General features: G+C 48.0%; 6 protein-coding genes across 6 annotated transcripts; 4 read left to right on the top strand and 2 right to left on the bottom strand.

Moving 5' to 3' along the window:
- Positions 1-1,716: 1,716 nt before the first annotated feature.
- F4817DRAFT_314059 (uncharacterized protein) lies at positions 1,717-9,073 on the top strand (the record flags this gene model as incomplete). The annotated part of the gene is made up of 3 exons (XM_049300345.1): positions 1,717-2,348; positions 2,404-4,054; positions 4,142-9,073. 3 exons carry the CDS (start codon positions 1,717-1,719, stop codon positions 9,071-9,073), a joined length of 7,215 nt encoding a protein of 2,404 aa, XP_049160855.1.
- A 515-nt stretch (positions 9,074-9,588) lies between these two features.
- F4817DRAFT_42428 (ureidoglycolate hydrolase) lies at positions 9,589-10,918 on the bottom strand. The gene has a single exon (XM_049307450.1). It carries the CDS (start codon positions 10,731-10,733, stop codon positions 9,912-9,914), a length of 822 nt encoding a protein of 273 aa, XP_049160856.1. The 5' UTR covers positions 10,734-10,918; the 3' UTR covers positions 9,589-9,911.
- A 211-nt stretch (positions 10,919-11,129) lies between these two features.
- Positions 11,130-12,328, top strand: F4817DRAFT_331886 (uncharacterized protein). The gene is made up of 2 exons (XM_049302576.1): positions 11,130-11,330; positions 11,378-12,328. The coding sequence occupies exon 2, from the start codon at positions 11,431-11,433 to the stop codon at positions 11,776-11,778; it is 348 nt and encodes a 115-aa protein (XP_049160857.1). The 5' UTR covers positions 11,130-11,330; positions 11,378-11,430; the 3' UTR covers positions 11,779-12,328.
- On the top strand, positions 12,294-14,323 carry F4817DRAFT_42533 (uncharacterized protein). The gene is made up of 4 exons (XM_049307452.1): positions 12,294-12,453; positions 12,501-13,713; positions 13,785-13,957; positions 14,051-14,323. The coding sequence occupies exons 2-4, from the start codon at positions 12,668-12,670 to the stop codon at positions 14,254-14,256; spliced, it is 1,425 nt and encodes a 474-aa protein (XP_049160858.1). The 5' UTR covers positions 12,294-12,453; positions 12,501-12,667; the 3' UTR covers positions 14,257-14,323.
- A 426-nt stretch (positions 14,324-14,749) lies between these two features.
- F4817DRAFT_42487 (uncharacterized protein) lies at positions 14,750-17,336 on the bottom strand. Its single transcript, XM_049307451.1, has 5 exons — positions 17,067-17,336; positions 16,599-17,009; positions 16,073-16,534; positions 15,030-16,025; positions 14,750-14,943 (listed from the first exon to the last, which is right to left on the bottom strand). Exons 1-5 carry the CDS (start codon positions 17,150-17,152, stop codon positions 14,781-14,783), a joined length of 2,118 nt encoding a protein of 705 aa, XP_049160859.1. The 5' UTR covers positions 17,153-17,336; the 3' UTR covers positions 14,750-14,780.
- Positions 17,337-17,944: 608 nt separating this feature from the next.
- On the top strand, positions 17,945-19,270 carry F4817DRAFT_331898 (uncharacterized protein). The gene has a single exon (XM_049302577.1). It carries the CDS (start codon positions 18,455-18,457, stop codon positions 19,160-19,162), a length of 708 nt encoding a protein of 235 aa, XP_049160860.1. The 5' UTR covers positions 17,945-18,454; the 3' UTR covers positions 19,163-19,270.
- Positions 19,271-19,698: the final 428 nt, after the last annotated feature.

Here is a 19,698-nt window from a genome sequence, read left to right on the forward strand (position 1 = left end):
ATATCTTGTTTAGTTAATCTACTCTCTAGCATTGCTTCGATCTTTCTTTAACTGCATCTCCTCCCTTCATTCTGCTTAACCTCCTATTTCAGGCCACCCGGAAAGCTGGTACGGCACTCTGCCTGCACCGACAAAGCCCGGCTGGGGATCTGGTAATATTACTACATCCGAGGGAAAAATCGTGTAATCTCATTGTATGAATTCCGTTAATGAAACGTACTTTGACGATGGCCACGAGGCCATCCATGTTCAGTGTACAGGGATTCTGCACGTCTCCAGTTAGCCTTTTGCACGGCCCTGTCAAAGAAAAAGGCTCGAAAGTAGTAACTTACTGTTCAGCTATTATTCTCAATGGGCCATATATTTCACGAAGCCTACGGATCGACAGACTTAGTCTCCTTAGTTTTGCGATCTCTCGGACTCTAGTCTTGAGACAGCTACAGCCCAAAGCGAACCACTGGGAAATATGTGAATGGCCGGTGTCAGTGTCTTTTCGATAGATACTCGACTACTATCTACCATCTTGATGTTCTCAGAAATCCTATGAAATATATGGCTTTTCCGTGAGCTCGATGATAAGTCTCGAGACCTTCCAGACGCTTAGATATCTTCTCATGATGTTCTAACAGACGCCGTCTTTCGTTTACCACTCTAATACGCTGTATAGTTGAATACTAACCATAGCTCTCGCCTTAAAGGGTCTTGTCGTACGATTGGTCCTCTCCTAGAAAATGCTGTCTCTTGCGTCCTTAAGAGCTTGTTAGATACTAATGAACGTCTAGTCCTACTACTCACGCGAGTAGGCTCTGGTCAATTGCAGTCTGGCATAGTCTCTGTCGAGTATTGGGCTCGTCCCTGTTTGATAATCTATCATAACCGTTAACCCTATAGCCTGTGATGATCCTCTAATTCCTCCCCTGTTTCTCAGCCAGCCTCGGCCTCTTAGTTTACTGTTGTGCTATCCCCCATATTCCCTATGAGGCCACAAGTGACCTTATTCATACGCTCGGTACTACCCCTGGTGCTACTCCGTGTCTGGTGGTGTATAGTGATGCTCATCTCCTCCACTCCCTAGCTGCTCGCCGACTGCACCCCCTTCCTTGCCGGCGTCCCCTCGGCGCTCCCCGGCATCCCCCCGGCGCCCCCCCGGCGTCCCCCCGGCATCCCTCTGGCGCCCCTCCGACTGTCTGCTGTTACCCCCCGGCTTCCTGCCAGACTAAGGTGCAAAGCTAGGACCGCGCAGCCAGGCCCTAGGATTGTGGAGTAGGTTAAGTACGCAAAGCTGTAACCCTAGAGACCTAGGGTTTCTAGTCAGGTGTGCAACATTCTTTCCTGCTTGCCCTAGTTCTGCCCTTAAATTTCAGCCACTGTTGCTGTTTATTTCCAAAACAAATACATCTATCTTACCACCATCACCAATCCTCCAAAACCTCTCCTCTTCCACTTCCACTTTTCTCATACTTGCACATCTAATTTCAGATTTGCAACAGCACATTGGTTCCATCAAACCTCTTCTCAAATTGCGAATCGTGCTTTGCAAATTCTAGACTATCATCACCTCTCTATCCCTCTCCACGCGTTGCCTTCTCAAAAACCTTTGCCCTAGGCGAACTTTCCCTCTTACCGCGTTCGAACAGAACACTAGCACATCTCCCTTATCCTTTACTACGCTTATAAGTATCGCGCCTTCATCAACGTTGATTTACACCCGTGGCTATGCCGCCGAAACGCTCTGGCGCGCCACGCAAAGTGGCTGCCAGCAGCTCCCGGGCGAAAAAACGCGCCAATGAAGGCCCTCCTGAAGGAGTAAATCCTAACCAAGACCAAAATGGCGGCCGAGCAAAGCGGCAGAAAGTTGGCCCCAAGGAGCCCAACACTAACAACAATGGTGGCCGAGCAAAGCGGCAGACACAAGCCTCAAAAAAATCTGATGATCCTGAGGATCCTGACGATTTTGAGGATTCTGAAAATGACGAATATTATGAGGATGACGAGGATACTGGTTCCGATCCCAGTAATGGGTTGGATCAAAGCTTACCTCCAGTTTCGAATGTCTACGCTGCTTTTCAAGACATTGCACGCCGATCGCATGACTTGCTCAATGATAATAGCCGAATTCATCTTCGGGTCGCAACCATGTGTTCTGGCACGGACGCTCCGATATTTGCGTTAAAGATGCTTGAAGAATCATTTGATCGAATGCAACTCGGAAGACAGTTCTTGAAGTTTTCTCATATCTTCAGCGCTGAAATCGACCCGGTCAAACAGGCATATATAGCGCGCAACACAGAAGGAGCTATCATATTCAAAGATGTTCGAGATTTCATCGAACCTAAAGACCTCAAAGCGTAAGTCTATTTGTCCCTCATAAGCGGTTATCCACATAGCTAATAGTATACCTAGGCCTACTGCAATGGGTGCAATGGAAAAGATCCCCGGGGACATCGATCTTCTTGTTGCCGGTTGTTCTTGTCTGGACTTTTCCACGCTCAACTCACAGAAGCGTAAGGACTATTCCGAAGATGTCATTACGACTGGGAAGAAGTTAATGGATTACATCGAGAAAAATGGTGAAGGAAATGGCTACGACGAATCGCATTTTGAAGTGGTCAATGATGGATTCAACCGCCTTCTCATGAACATAAACAACATGGGTACTTCGGGTCAGACATTCTTTTCGATGCTGAAGTATGTTAAGGATCGACGACCTAAGGTTGTTATCCTAGAGAATGTCATGGGAGCTCCCTGGAAGAACACCGCAGACATATGGTTCCCTTTTGTCGGATATAAAGCCGCCTTCGTTAAGGCAGACACCAAAAACTTCTATATCCCTCAAACTCGTAACCGCGGCTATCTTGTTGCTGTTGATAGGGGCGTTTTTGAGGGCAAGATCGCAGACGACATTATCGACCGATGGTCTAGTTTGATGACAAGAGATCTTGTGAGACGCGCATCTACCCCTATAAATTCGTGGTTACTTCCTTCGGCTCACCCGTTGACCGAACGAGCCCGCCAAGATGATTCGGAGAAGGCATTAGCTCCAGTCTCGAAGCCTGCCGACTGGGAACGCAGCAAGGCTCGTCATCTACTGGTTCGCGAAAAAGAAGGACTCGGCGAATCTCATCCACTCACAAATTGGAGTCTGTCCCAACCAGGGCAGCTTTATGATCGTATGGATCGACTTGTGACTCTCACACAACCGAAACGTGTTCTAGACTGCATCGACATCAATCACTTGCGAGCGTTGAAAAAAGGTTATGACTCGAGGTTCAAGAACCGTATCCATGATCTCAGCCAGAACGTAGACCGAACCCATATCAACACTCCGTTTGGAATAACTGGTTGCATCACTCCTAACGGTATACATTGGGTAACAGACCAGTGCAGAATTCTCTCTGGCTTTGAGATGCTAGGCTTACAAGGACTACCACTCAACCGGCTCGAATTCGCAACTGAGACCCAGGAAGATCTTCGGAGTCTCGCTGGCAATGCGATGAGCACGACAGTGGTTGGTGCCGCCATGGTGGCTGTCTTGAGAGCGATCCAAGAAAGTTCCCGCAGTCTAAACGACGTCTTTCCTGTACCGCTGAAGAAGACCCAGGTGAAAATCGATCGGCAGGTCATAGATTCCAAATTGGAAGAATTTCCAAGCTTCAGCACAATGACTGTTCGATCTTTTCAGATGTCATCTTTAACAGAACTTTTGGGAAGATGCCGAAGATATTGCTTTTGTAATGGATCGGCGAAGTATAGTACTGATGATTTCCTGGAGTGTACAATATGTTCTACCATTCGCTGCAAGTGGTGCGCTGGAAATCCGCCACACAGCTTCGCCCCAACAAAGCGGCCCTCAAACTTCTTACTCTTAGGAGAAGTAGAGCAAGAGGTCATGCAATTCTTACCGAGCGTAATTACGGATCTAGTCGCCGTAGAGTACCTGGTACCGACTAATCTTGCTCCAAGGACAGCCATCACAGCTTATCCTTCCATTATGAAGCATCTCGCACATACAACTTTTTACTACCAGAGCACCCACGTCACAGAGGTAGTGACCGTCTGTTACGCCAACCAAAAGGGATTCGAACTTCGAGCAGTGTTGTCGGAGAAAGGAATTACTTGGTACTTGTACCTCGATGCGTAGAGTGCATATGGGGAAGAGTTTCGAGAGCAGTTGGGTTTGGACCATATTCGGCTGGGCCAACCCATCGCAAAGGCCACGATCCATGAAGACGCCCTTAGTATCCTTCCCACGCCTGCTTCTTGGAAGTTCTGGCGTTTCAAATCAGAACGGCTCCAAGTGGAAATCATGAAGACTGGTGGTACTCTACAGGTCATGGCGATTAATGTAGAAAACCCTCTCGCACTTCCGGCGGACTTGCAGGAAGATTTATATGCAGCTTGTGGGAAGTACTACCATCAACCCGACTGTGACGCCCCCGAGAACAGTCTCCATGTTCTTGATGGAAGGAAGTTATTTTTCTTCAAGGAGTCTACCCGAACTGGAACACCCGATCGAGATGGTTATATCATTTCGGAAGAGTGTCGTTTATTGGAATCTCATGAATATCGGGAGGTCCTACTTAAGTTCAAGGCCTGTGTGGACCTCCAGAAGCTAGACCCAGGTAAAGGAACTCTCGATGCCCGAGTGGATGGGTTTTGGGTGAGCTCACAGGCTATAAACCACGGGCTTTCCTCCACTATTGCAAGCCACAAACGCCTAGAGTGTTTCAAGGTTCCTAATTCAAAGCGCTTCATCATTCGCGAAGAAGACCCGGAACAGCAGATTCTAGCTGAAGCGCTATTCACGAAAGATAAACATTGCGATCAATATGGCATCATCAATAAATATGAGTCTCTTAGCGGGATTACAGGAAATTGGGTCACGGTTGAAAAACTTGAGCTTCCTCAATTTCATGATTTTGTTTCCCATATTAATGTCAAGCTCGCAAGCCTTGGATGTCTCGAGGTCAACTTTGAGATAGTGGACATCGACTCTTGGATTAAGGCACTTGAAGATTGGAGGACTAGGGTTGATGTCCAGGACTCTCCTTTCGGACAGCTACCGCGAGCCCAATGGCTCAAAGTCAGTTTTAAAGCTGGTGCCAAACGCAAAGTCGGTACTAGATGGATTCAACACCACCATTCTGATGCGATGGCGGCATTCGAAAGCCACGCGAAGAAACAAATCCCACCCTTCGAAGTAAGGGTAAAGGTTCACCCAACCTTGTTGGAAGACGTACAGTTGGGATACGAAGGCCAGTTCGTCGCCGCGGTACAATACTTAATCAATCATAAGACTCTTGGGCGTACAGCAGCAGCATATTTGCCACCAACTAAAAGCTCTACCGCCAAATTAACTGCGTATACCCGGGTCGAGCGCAATGCTATCCTGTCCGAGAACATGCAAGTGAATTCTGGCTCCGGGAAGCACAGCTTCGTGCCCTTCCGGGAGTCGTTAAAAAGCTTGGCAGAGTTTCCGCTTCCTGCAGACATTCAGATGAAAATGTCTATAAAAATGAAATCGTTCGGAACGAAGCTGAGCAAGTCCCAGTCGCGATCTCTTGGTTGGACGCTTTGGCGTGAGATATGTGAGCCAGAATTCACGGAACGAGAGATCGAAGAGGAAATTGTTCCCGATCTTAAGCTCCGGCTTATTGGTTGTGCTGAACGCAAAGCTTGTCACAATGGAGGCATACTTGCGGACGACGTCGGCTACGGAAAGACTATTATTATGTTGGCACTCATGCACTGCCAAGAGGAGTTTGACAAAACAGTGTCTTCACAGCTACGTACTACCAAGAACCCGTGCCGTATGCATCTAAATGCTAGTCTTGTGTTGGTACCTTCACATCTAGTCGATCAGTGGGCTGATGAAGCGGGAAAATTTCTCCTCATCAAGTCTACGGAAATAGTCAAAATTAAGGGACTCGGCGACCTGAAGGACACCGCAGCTTGGGGTACCCTTAATAAGCTTCAAAAGGCGAGGCTTGTTATTGTGAATGTTGCATGCATTGCAAACATTGAATATTACGAAAACCTTGCTAAGTTGGCAGGATCTCTTAATCCACCCTGCGTTAGGGATAATTTCAGAAAGGGTTCCAGCGCTGTTCCTCTCCAGTCTCGCGCCTTTGAAGATTGGTATGAGGATGCAGCGTCTGCAGCTGGGGACTATGCCGGAAAGCTGTTGAGATTATGCACAACAAACTACAGTGATGGAAAGCTCATGGCCCTGTATCATGAAATTGAGGGCCGCCGAAACGCGCATAGAAAAGTATATCAGGACTTCTCAAAGAACTATGAAAGTTCGGTTATAAACTCGGCTATGCCAGTGCAGCCAGAAGCATCTCAAAGATTCAACTCACCTTGGGAGATGATTCCGTCCAAACCAACAAAATTCACTCACGTGTTAGAAGCTTTTACCTTCGCTCGAGTAGTGTACGACGAATTCTCCTACGAAGGATTTCCATCAACCCTTTTCGTCGCCAACTCGCAAGCCCATTCGAAGTGGGTTCTATCGGCAACGCCACCCACTAGAGACTTAGCAGCTATATGCTATACCGCGAAGCACTTTAACGTTCACGTTGCACGACCAATTCACCGCCGACAGGGGATGCCTCGGATCACTCATGGCCCGGAGTTGGAGGATAGAAGTAATGCGGAAGATTTACAGCTTCTCAAGTTCTCGTCAGACCAGACCATTCGTGAGAGACACCAACAGGGAATGAAGTTCCTGGAGCATTTTGCGACTTCTAATCCCCTCGACCAAGATCTTTCTGGTGGAATTGAGGTCGAAGAAAAAGTTGTGGTATGCGAGATGAGTCCTTACGAATTCGTCCACTATCACGACCTAGAGCAAGATCTGCGGGCTCATAACTTTGACGCGAATATGCTGCCAAGGGAATCCCGTGTCTTCTTGCAACCTCTGGTTGGTGACGAATGGGGTGCGGACGGGAAGCAAGTCGGCACCAGCGCATTAATTCACCGCTCTTCTCAGGGAAACTGGCACAGGGGAGAATATTCCACGTCATGTCTTATAGAACAGCGACGTTCTGTGCGCCTCAATGCCCTTCGAGTTTTCAGAATCACAGCCGAGAAAGCCATCTGGCTCTCCAAGCGTATCTGGGACAATGAGAAGGAGAAGAATTTCGTCAATGGTAGAAATGCCACCACTGATATCTATATGCTTCTTAGAGATATCTGGAGGAAAGATCTCGCCGAATGTGGTGGACTTGATGCCTGGCGTGAGCTATCACGCGAAATCGTCATCAAGAAGGGAATGCAATATGAAGAAATGGTGAAGGCTGTCGAGACAAGCCACCCTGACTTCTGCATGAGCGAAGAGAGATTTTTTAATGCTCTCAACACATTGACCTCAAACACGTGGATTGACTATTACCACTTGAAGTTCGATGATCTTAAAGCCATAGACGAACAAGAAGCTACTGCTCTGCTACAGGACCTGAGTCGTGTCAACAATGGCGAAGGTATAGATCTGATGGGGGGCGACGTGAAAACCGCTCTAAGCATACTTGTCGAAGAAGGCCAAGGACAATATATGAGACCAAAGGAGACTATAAAGTCGCTAGAGACGAGGGTCACAAATGAACAAGTGGATGCAGCCAAGAACAAGCCAGGCCTTGAAAGCCTATGCCGTGCCGCAGGTCTCTCTTTCAAGACCTCTGCTAAGAAGAGCGATCTCACGACACTCTTAAAGTCTTATGTGAAGGGAGAGCTTGAAGAATCCAATTATGTTGGATACCTCAAATGCGGGGCGATGAAGATTTATAGGTATCCCCTAATCGGTGGAATGACCAAGATTCGAGGTGGGAAGTATACCTTCACTGGAAATGATGTGAGCAACACGTCGATTGAGTTGCGCAAGACTTTTGAGAAAGTCATTTATGCCATCAGACAAGAGCGAATTACCAAGAATCTTATGTCGGATAAGAAGGAAATGAACTGCGATCTGTGCGGACAAATGGTGCCCAGAGAAGAGCTACACATCGTTTGCGAATGTGGCCACCTACTTTGCAAAAAACATCTCAACTCAGTTCATTGTGGCGGAGATGATAGTGAGCGTTGCTCATCTTTGCTGAAAGACGCAACTATGTCATTGAAGATGGTCAACAACCCTCAGCGGCGTCTCGACCTCGGTGTTGGCACGCAGAAGGATGCCCCGTGCCCTAAAATCAGCTCCAAGTTCCAGATGTTGGCCAACACAGCTAAAGCAATTCCTGCTGGTGAGTTTGGTCTTGTATTCTTTCAATACAACAGCCAGCTCGAACAACTGAAGCACACACTGAGAAAAAATGGAATTGGATTTTTCCATCTCACTGATTCCGAAGCCAAGTCTCTCAGTAAAATGGACGATCAAATGAGGCCTCTTCGCAAATTACATAATTTGAAAAGATCCGACCTTCACAATCGATGCGACGAGCGTGGCCTTCAATGGTCGGACAAAGAAAGTGACGAAGAATTAAGAGGCAAGATCAACGGCTGGAAGAAGCAGTTTGGAAACAGCGTAAAACATCCTAAGCTTCGAATCTTGCAGATCAATGATGTTACGTCCGCAGGCTCGAACTTTCAATATGCCAATCATGTCATGTTCATAAGCCCCTTTGTGGTAGAGCTACAGGAGAACTACGATTCCTGTATGAAACAAGCGATAGGCAGATGCGTTCGTTATGGGCAGAAGAAGACGGTGCAGGTTTACCACTTTGTCACCGCCAATACCATAGAGGTCGACATCTTGGAGTTACGAACAAAGAGTCACGTCCTTGTTCGCCCCGGAAAAGCCATTGGTAGACTCCGACCCGCTCCGCCGGTGGGCAATGGGATGAAGGATCATAGTCTTGCCCGTACTGGCGAAGATACTCTCATGTCTGATGCGCCTGGAACTTCCCAGCCTGGTAATGATGATTCCGACATCACTATGCCCGACCACATTGAAGCTTCCGATACCTCGGACAACTTAGATGGAGAAGAGAGGATCGGATCAAACCTGACCACCCAGGATATTTGGAAAGCCATGAATGAACAGAACTGGCTGACCACGGTGGGCATTGAGTACTAGTTCTTGACTACGAAAGGTAAGTCCAATATGTTCCTACGCCCCCTATTAAACCCGTTTTAATAATATCAGTCAAACTAACTAGTAACCTAGGAAAAGGAACGAATGAATTATAGATAGCTAGTGAAGCTATCTTGCATGTACGACTACGTACGGAGGACACACAGATTGCGATGATTTATCCACTTGAGGCAGAAACGCGAGCAGAAAACGACCCAGAAACCAGAAAAAAAGGAGGAAAATAAGAAAATACAAAAAAAAAAAAAAACAACTACTACGACTAATTTTGCAACTTTGAGCACGGATCGGTTTCCTATCTTCTATTTCCTTGATACGGTCTCCACGCCACGAATCATACTGCGACGCCGAACAGACAAGAGGGACGATCACGATCGCATGTACAGGCAATGATGGACGGGGAGTTTTTTTTTTGGACCTTAGGAGCAGCCTCCTTTTAATTACTCATCAGACTGTTTTAGCTACCTAGCTTCCTAATCAATTTGCATTTCCTAAGAAATAAAAGTGTAGAGTGCGTGCTTGAATTCCGATGTGATATGCTTCGTAGACGAGGAGTCTCTCTAGAATAGGGGTGTCTAGGTTCCTTGCCCCCGAGACTGGTACGGTAAGATAGTGTCTGAAATAAGGCACCTCTTGCGTAGATGATTCTTCAAGTAGCTATTGGAGTCTTAACAAAGACTGGCAATTAATCTAGGAGCCCTCTTCTTCGTACTAAATAGGGGTGGTAATACCATACATGCAAAGGTACCTAATCTTAGCGTCACATACCCATACCCCCCTCCCCCTTCCAACCCCCCTAAACTTCCCAACGCTTACCCCCCTCCTACAGTTTCGAAACCTCCCCCCTACGCCCCAGCACCCGAACCCTTATCCTCGAGCCATTCTCCCCTCCCCCCTCGAGAGCCACCTCCTGGCAATCCTCAACCGGCTCGTCGTTAGCAAACTGCACGACGACGAAATCAACCGCGGAACCAGGGGGTCCGAGCGCCGCCATCGGCGCATGCCATGTCCCCGCGCCGTAGGTCACGGCCTGCGAGCCCGTCGCTAGGAACGCGCGGACGCGGCTTAGGTCCGGCATGCCGCGGCCCGGGAGCGTGGCGTCTCTGTCTTCGGGCACGGGGAGGTCGTTGTCTGCGCTGGTGGGGGGCAGGGTCGGCGCTACGATGACTAGGTATTGGACTGGTGAGGAAGAGGAGGAGGAAGAGGAGGAGCTGAGAGGTATGAAGGTCTGCGTGGTGAAGGGGTGGCGCTCGAGGATTTGCACGGTGAATATGCCCGCGCTGTTGCTACCGGCACTAGCACCAGCACCATCCTCCCTTTCCGGCTCCAACTCCCGCGCGCCGCACACGAACATGGTAGTCCGCGGCGTAGCCCCCTTGCCGCTCGGAGCATGGGCGTATAAGTCCCGCAGGGGCGGCGCTAAGCCCCGGTACTGGATGGCGGTGCCCTGGTTGGCGGACACGGCGCCGTAGCCTTGGGGCAGGAGGGAAGAAGAAGAAGAAGAAGTAGATGCGGCTGCTGCGGAGGGCCGGAGGTCGGGGGCTGGGTTGGTTAGGACGGCGCCGAAGGGGGCGAAGGAGCTGGGGGTTAGGGGCTCGGTTGGAATTGTGAGGGGGGTGGGGAGGGGGAGGGTGCGGATGAGCATTTTTATTTATGGGTGGGTTATGTATGAGGTTGTTTAAATTTATGGAATTGTTTTTATTAGTTACTAAGGTAGGTAGGTTAGGTAGTTATTGGTTATTATCTTTTATTTATTTCCTCTTTGATTTTTTTTTCTTTGCGCAAGGGTTATTTGCTGGGAGGTGTTTGGAGGTGAGAGGTGAGGTAAGGTGAAGAAGCATGTGAATATAATAGGAGGTACCTATTCGAGATTGGGGGCGGTGGCATGGGTGTGGGGGTACTGGGATGGGTATAGGTTTAATGCGGAGAGGGAAATTGTTAGTATTTTGGTTGTATAACAGCTGCGATTATATCAGCTACTAACAATTAGGAGAAATGGCCTTGTCGGGTGGGTCTAAGTGCCGTCCAATCAAGAGCTAGAGTTGCCTTCAGGGTTGGTGTTTGCCTACAGTTGCGACATCTTTTTTTCTCCCAAAGGAGTTTGCTTTACTTTTAAGTTCTTCTAGTTAATCCATTTCAATTTCATCCATACCTATTGTTTGTCGCTCGTTATTCGTGCTCGTGTTAGCGTGTTTTTAGTTGCGCGCGTTGAGTCTGTTATTGATATTGATACCCTGTACCCGTGAGTTTCTCATCCCTAGTAAGGCGCTAAGACTAACAAGGATTTAGGCTGCTACTGTGTATTGAATGGTGGAATTGAATTGGCGCTGGGAATAAGTCAAATGGCGAATGAGTCAAGGTCCTACCTGTGTGGTTTATTCCGCACCGGACCAAGGCCCGCCCCAAGGCCGACTGGAGATAATGGACTACGAGGAGTCGAATTCTCCCCGAGATCTTCCATCGCAAGTTCAGTGGCTCCTACTGCCGTCGTATCCCCTCTATCACAGCCGGGCCGTGCCACAACGGTCCTCGATAACCCGGAATTGGCTGGATATTACTCGCCTCCAGGACCTCGGGCTATACTTCCACCAAACCCGTCCCAGGAATTAAGGGGCTACTATGCCCCTGAGCCGGCTCTGGCTCCCGCTGTGCAGCCGAGGGTCCATCCTACGAAGGTGGCATATTCGTGAATTTATAGATGTTTCTCTATCTCGCGGACATACGATCATCAGACCCTTATGCTTTCCTATTGAGGGGGGCCACAAGATTACACATATACCATATATATGGGGCAAGAAACTGATTTGGTGGTTTATTCGGCGTTACAATTTACATCACAAGAAAGCCCCCTGGGTGATTGTTCGTCTCATTGATGGGTTGGGTACTTATAGCCTTACGATGTAAGCTCTCCGCAGTGACGAGCCACTTCAAATATTTACGCTAGATTGAATATGTCATGTGGGAACTACGCCGTTCATTATGATGAGATCAAAGATATATATTTAAGTAAATACATGTAAGGACACAGGTGAGGTAAGTAGATGTATTCTTCTCTTGTTTGCTTTAGTTACCACCTTAGTAAGTAGTTACATAAACTATCTAACTCAAAGACAAGGAGGTACTATATCTACTCAGACCCTGATAGCAATAGATACTTAAAGCTACTTTAATTCGGTCAGTTGTTACACCGTTGCCATTGCTAATTTTCACTTCTTATAGGTTTGTAACTTATATGGTTCAATTGTGGTCGATTTCATCCCATCTTCTTAGATCAGAGGAAACCAATCACCTCCAAATGAAGTTTATCTCAGTCATTATGTTACCCTGACTCCTCAAAGTTATCGTTTGAATATTCCATCCACCTAGTATGCTACTCACTCAAGCACTTGCTTATATCCTCTAATGAAGTCAGTAACAGCTTTACAATCAGTCTAAAATATTTTCAATGTGGTGTGGAGATAGAATATCCAGGGGTACTATTATTGAATAGTACGTTATATCTCTAGCTCAGCTGTATCACGGATCATTATCACAATTTTATTATTTAGATATCTATATCCGCACTGCTGCGTCGACACGATGGATCCGACAGAGGCGAATGAGGAATCTGTACAAGACTCCAACAGCGCAATTGATAATGCTGAAAGCGAGACGGCTGCACAGGAGCCCAGCGGTGCCGACGAGCTAACTACTGACAACTTTACTTCTACACCTCTTAATCTGGGACATAGTGATACTGTAGCAGCCGAGAACGAGTTAAATCAACCGGCCGAAAATATAACCATTCCTCCTTCTCCTAACATAGAGGTCAATGCTCCTGTATCCCCCGAACCAGAAGAACCAGAAGACAGTGCTCAGGAAGCCGGGGAATCACATCAAACGGAAACCAACGCGTCTGTACCTACCTCTCTTAGTTCGCCCAGTTCGCCGGCCAGCGATTCTTCGTCTGGCACGCTAGTGGGCAGTGAGGACTCATATCAATCATCTGCTGACACGTCTATTTTGGCCCCTCCAAATTTTGCGATTTCTGCTAGATCGGAGGTCAATTCACATGGATGTGCGCCCATATCTGTTCAATTTTCTTCTAATACCTCAGGTTCCACCGACACTCCTACAACGTATACAGTGACTGCGGAATCCTCCGCGTCAGTCTTTTATTCTCGTCTCGAGACCCCTCACAGTATGAACGACTTTTCCGCGTCCGCGAACGCTACGACAAGAGCAGGCTCAGTTAGATTTTCAAACATTGCCGCCGTCCAGCATCCCGACGGTACCACGTCCCAACAACCTACAAATCTTCCTCCGTCTTCTCCCCCTCAAGTCCTGATGTCAGATCCGGCCCAACCGGAACCCGATCCTGAAGTCGCTGCTGCTGCACCACCTCCTGGTGGACCGCCCCCGACTCCTCCTGTGATACCGGCAGCAGCTGCAGCACCAGACCCCAACCAAAACGCCGCTTTCCCCCCTTTTGTTCCTCCCTTTCCAGCTTCCGCGCAGCCCGCAGCTACCGCATATCCCCCATTTAATCCTCCTCGTGTCGTGTCGAACATCGCCCCTCCGATCGGACCCGGCGCTAGTCCTGCCATGCCGAATTTCAGTGGCCCGCCTATCATTATCCTGAACGGGTGAGTGCTTCCCTAGAAGGCGAAACCCAGCTACACATAACAAGAAACAGACCCAGCTAATTTGAGCACAGCACTCCTACCCCCGCCCCTATCCAGGCCGTCCCTTTTGGTAATATGAATGTCAACCCCCAGCAACAGCAGCAGCAGCAGCAGCAGCAGCAGCAACAGCCTTACCTCTGGGTCAACCCACCGATGGTAGCTCCTTCAGTGCCTGCTCCACAGCCTGGTACTCAAGGTTCATGGTGTAAGTTCCTAGAAAGACAAAATTCTCTCTCCGAGCCCATCTCCTAGTAGATATTTATATACCAATACATGAACCAAGCTGACATGAACCTAGGCTACCCCAGTCAATCACCCTTCTGGGCCGGCGCATTGGCCAACCAGGCAAACCCTCCCCCGCAGTTCTACACGGCGGAGCAAGCGTACGTCGCGGAACCTGCCTACATTGTGAGCCCGGCGCCGCAGCCGCCGCCGGCTCCGAGCCCGCAAGTACAGTACTATGTTAATGGTACGACGGGGCCGTTTGTGTATTACATGCAGTAAACACGGCGACATTTTATACTATAATTACGGTGCTGGTGGACTACTAAATGAGAGAGAGAAAGAGAGTCGAGGATATACCAAGCGCGAAAAATAACTGCTACGATGGAAACGAAGGTGGCATGCGATGTTTTATTTTACACGAGAGTAGACCTCTTAACGAGTGAGAATGATGACATGACACGGTCACTACGGCGGACATGGCCAGATGGGAGAGGCAGAAATATACTGCCATTTCTACTCTGGATCGGACACACGATAAGTAATGGCCTATTCTGCTTTCTACTCCCCCTGTTTTTCATTGTTAGGAGTAGAAAGCTATGCTTCGTTGCATTTGATAATTTTAGAGTAAACAGTACTATATAAATCGGCTGAACTACTACCACAAAGCGTTGTTAGCGACTTTATAAATGAATTACGTCGTCCCGGGTCGACCTTAGTAGATAGGGGTATATAAGGTAGGGGTAAGATACACATACAGTGCTTAATTACGAATAACACTGTGATACGATACTCAGCTGCCAATCCTAAGCCCTTAGCTCCGCGGCTGGAACACTCTTCCACGACAAGTATGTCGGCAAGATAGGCGGCGGATTCAGTCCCGCTACGTTACATGAGATCTCATCGTCCCTGCGGTAGACGTAGCAAGAGGTGTCGTAGAATCTGCTCCCCGAGCCTGTGAAGATAATTCTGCGATTTATTTTCAGCGATCAGACATAAGCTTTTACTTTGGAGGAGACGAGAGGAATGGGGGGGGAGGGGGAGACGAAACTTACGGATTCTCAGGGTCCTTGTCATCGCAGAACCACGTATGATTTATCGCAATATACCCAGTCGCGAGATCAAGCTGCCACTTGCAATCCAGGGACTGGCGCGCCCACGCATCCGACGACAGGTCCCCCGCAACATAATCCTTACACTCGTACCAACGCGCAGGATCGCTCGTAGGTAGATACGGGGTCGTCTCCAAGCCCTCGTACTCGACGGATTGGTACCCGTCAATCGCTATGAATTGGATGCCGAATCGCACCGTTGTCTTCAACGAGTCCGCAAACGTAGGCGCTGCGTAGAGCGAGTCCGAAGAAAATCCCATCTGCCATTGCGTCGAGAGCGCGGAGGCTATGGTGCAGCTGTAGCCCGAGGGAGGGAGCTCGAAGAAGGTGGTTTGGGCTAGGGCGGTGCGCTCGGTCACGGTGCCGTGGACGGTTAGGGGGAGCTCGGTTTGGTGGCAGGTTTTGATGGAGGTGTTGGTCGCGGTGTTGTTGTGCCACGAGCACTCTAGGCTCGTGTTTACGTCTCCGACTGCTCGGAACTTGGCGGGGGGGTGGTCGTCGTGCCCGTTGCAGTACCATCGCTGGTCTATCGAGAAGACGCCTGTCAGGGGGTTCAGCTTGATCAGGGAGATGATGCGGTAGTTATCAAAGGGCGAGCGTGCTAGGCTGCAGCCCCACCAGCGCTCGTAGCCGTACCGTCCGTCGCGGTTGAGTTCTTCGCCGTCGCCGGTGCATGTTAGGTTGAAGCCTGTCGAGGGGTTGTGGAAGGTTGCCGTTAGGTCCCCGGCGTTGTATCCGTTACACCACCTCTCGTTCCATACCCAAGAAGTTACTATCCAAGTAGGCGCCTCGGAGGTCTCGAGGCAGCCGGGGTGGTTTACACCTTCGGGGGCGACGTTTGGGCTCAGTTCGATCGGCTCGGTTAGTAACCCTTTGATGTAGGTTGACTTGTTAGATTCGATGTCGACGGGCGCAGTGCCAATAGCGCGGAACGTAACGCTGGAGCAGTTAGTTTAAGACCTTTCCCCGGGATCGGCTGGGGGTACTCTTTTGGATACTTTTCTCCTCCGTTGCAAATCCATGTTTGGTTGATCGAGAGCTCACTCGTCTCTTCAGTGAACCTTACTTCCGTTGAATTACTATCGCAGGTAGACCACTCTCCCCCTTTATCAGTGCACGCTACCGACTGGTTATTGGCATGATTACTCAAGCTGAAACTCAAAGTCGTCCCATCGTCGCCTTTCTCGCAAGTAACGTTCTGCACGTCCCAGTTAGGATAACTGAAGGACGTGCCAATGCAGGGAGTGGGATTCCACGGCGTGCCTAGGACTTCCTTCTCAGAAGGTGGGATTATATCCATGTTGTCAGAATTCCAGACCGGGGTTACATAGTTCCCATCGAATGACGATATCTTGCCGTCTGCCGCTGTGCATCTTGTCTGTGTAGGATCGTCGACGCAATCCAAAAGCCCGGTAAGGTCAGTCTTTGCCGATGAAAAATAAGGTAGACTACCAAGTAGATTAGCTCTCCGTTATGTTGAACCCCTTTTAAGGGGCATGCTATGAGACCTACGGATGCGTCTTGTTTTCGACTTCACATATCCACATTTGATTAATCTCGACCTCGCTAGCGGAAGCTGCATACTTGAATATGGTCTTCGGGGTTACCTCATCCTTGTCACCAGCACAGTTATTCCACATCGGCTTGTTCGGCTCCTGTAAATAGGGTGTCGTACACGAAGTCGTCTCGTTATTCGCAATGTCGTGTAGGATGAAGTGTGCCATGCTCCTATCACCCGCTTCTATGCTCGTTTTGTTGAACTGGAAGGCGGAAAGTATGTAGGTGGGTTTCTTGAAACCTTCTTTACATGGGCTTGTGATTGCATGCGTGCCGTTTTTACTCTGCCAGGCGCTCCTCGCTCGATTCAGATTTGTAAATGCTCGGAGCTGTGCATTTGAAAGCTCGTTCAGTTTTGCTCCTCCTCTAAGATATATTTAGTAAATCGAACATGATTGGTATTTGTTCGGGTATTTTGCATACGGTTTAACATTAGAGCCCCCGTGGACACTACATACTGATAGGACCAATTGCAGAGCAATCAGGCCGATCAGAAGTAAGAAATGCATGATTATTCCCCTGAATATCTTATAGCTAGCCTTACGTCTTTAGGGACGATGTTATAGACTATTCACCAAATAGGTCCGCTATATCATTATCTAAGTGACATTGCGAAAGAGGCCGGCCCCTGGCAAGAATATATAGTATACAGGTAGACAGGTAGGTATTTCTAGAACGCTACAATCATTTCCACGTAAATTATTAGCTATGCGGAGTGTTTATCAGTTATTTGCATCGATACTACAGTAATATATAGCCGACATGCGAGAAGGTAGCATCCCAGGAAACCAATACGAGAGATGGATAAATCAAGCTAGGATCAGCAGGCTGAATTATGAGTGAACTGATTAAAATTCAGATTCTAGATGCTGCATTATTAATTAACCAACCTTGGAGAAAGAAGACTTGTCCTATAATTAGTTAAATTAAGATTTACGTCTAGGTTGCTTGAGAAGATGTTACCAAGCCATATTACGTATAGTTGAAAATTCCACATAGTCGGGGCAAGTGTTGGAATGACAAGGTAAGGTTGGTGGTGTACACCTAATAAGGAAATAAGGAAACGTAACACAAAGAGAGACGACGTAAAAGGAGACGAAACAAGTAACTGAAATGAGGCTATCGTGATGACTGTTGTTGTACTGATGATCAATTGTGTGTGTGGGTGCTACCTAAAAAGAATTGCCTTTTGTGTGGGGATTAGTCACGTGTTACCACGTGACTATCCTTACGTAATGATATCACAACACTGGCAACTTTTCTCTTTTCCCTCCTTTTCTCGTATGACGTAATTACATACAATTCAACTAATGCAACAGCAAGATCATTTTCAAAGAGGTATAGAACTACCACGGACGAAATAAATGGATTAATGTTGGAAGTCTTCAATATTTATTATAGGGAATAGTAAATATTTGAAGATTAATAGGTATTTTCAGTAACGTCAATTGATGAAAGACTACATGTACCTGATAACCTATCAAGTCTCATGATCTCAGAAGTTGAACGTCCAGTACAATACTAGCAGCACCCTCCTCAATTATATCTACACGTAACTTACAAGTGTGCCTTGTGTACTTCCTAGTATATAGTCATTGCCTCATAGACGGGTTCGGGGTTGCCTCGTCGAACATTGCAGCACTCCATCGCCTGGAAACAGGCACCAAGCAACTGTTGTGTTGTCAGGTATCACCAACAACTATTTGATCAAGTTAAGATTCTTTTAAAATCTTAATAAGTTCCCTCTCTAATCCCTTTTGTGAACCAACCTCTTCGTTCTCTCTACATCCCGAACCCACCTGTCTTCAGCCATGACCGACACTAAACCCACAATCTTGGTGTTCTGCTGCGGAGAACTAGAAGGCGGCCTTAAGAAGATCAAGGAGAAGACCAATATTTACCAAGCCTCCTACTCAAAGCGCAATGCCCCGGCAAAGCTTCTAAGTGAGCATCCATCAGCTCGGGCCATCTGGATCGTTGACCCTGATATTGCAACCCCAAAGTATAAAGATCTGTCCAGCAAAGTTGTCAACTATGCCCGAAATGGAGGAATCGTTATCCTGGGTGGTTTCTTCTCGACGGGCGTTGCTCCTACCGACTTCAACAAGTGGATGAAAGACGTGTGGGACTTGCCTTGGCGATATGGCCAGTACGAGACAACTACAGTTGTCTTTCAGAGCTCTGCCGTTGGCCCTCGGAACTTCTGGCGGGACGGTCTAGCAGCTGCATATACTCAGAAAGGGGTTTTCCTCAAAAATGTCCCTCCTGCCGACTCGTGGTATGCTTCGCCCCCGGGATCAACCAGCGAGTCTCGTGTTTTCGGTCCTGTCCCCATCCAGGCCCAAACATCTATCGCATTTGGCAGGGTTGGCAAGGGTTGGTTGGGATGGACAGGCGATATCCATAACCGAGAGGAGACTTCTGCCGCTGTGCGAGCAATGATGGGACTGAATATGAGAGAAGAGGAAGACCACTTACATCTCCCTGGGCTTTTACACCAAATGGTTTTGGAAGGATAGACTGAGAAACTCGTTTAAGCCGAACGTGTTATTGTCGGGGGCAATCCTTTGGACTTTCATTCTTGTATGCCAATGACACTAGGTAATCAACCCACTGTGTATTTCTAGTGAAATGTGCACCATGAAATTACCTATACATTGTGATAATGTAGTTCTTTAATTTCTTTCTTCGAGTCCCAGTATTCTCGAAGGTCTAAAATGGTGGAGGTGATGTCGTCGCGTCCGCTACACGATGTACTACTGAATAGCCGCTGTAGTGGTACAGATGAAAGCGTATTGACGGCTCAAGCTTCATGAGAGTATTACAAATTCCAATTTTCCCCAAGGTGCGCCAGGTACTTGAATTTGATATCTGTCCAATCATTTACTTACACAACCGAAATGAATAATTTATGTCCCGTCATTACATACATGGAAACAGCGAGGAAGTACATGCCGTTGCTCGAAAAGTAGCCTGGTAAATATGTACCTAACTCACTACTTCCGTCAGGTACATATAGTTGTGCTACCTACCTCATGTAAGACCTACATGTAGG

This window comes from Daldinia loculata, assembly GCF_022478755.1.
Source record: "Daldinia loculata strain CBS 113971 unplaced genomic scaffold F4817scaffold_13, whole genome shotgun sequence".
NCBI classification, from domain to species: domain Eukaryota; kingdom Fungi; phylum Ascomycota; class Sordariomycetes; order Xylariales; family Hypoxylaceae; genus Daldinia; species Daldinia loculata.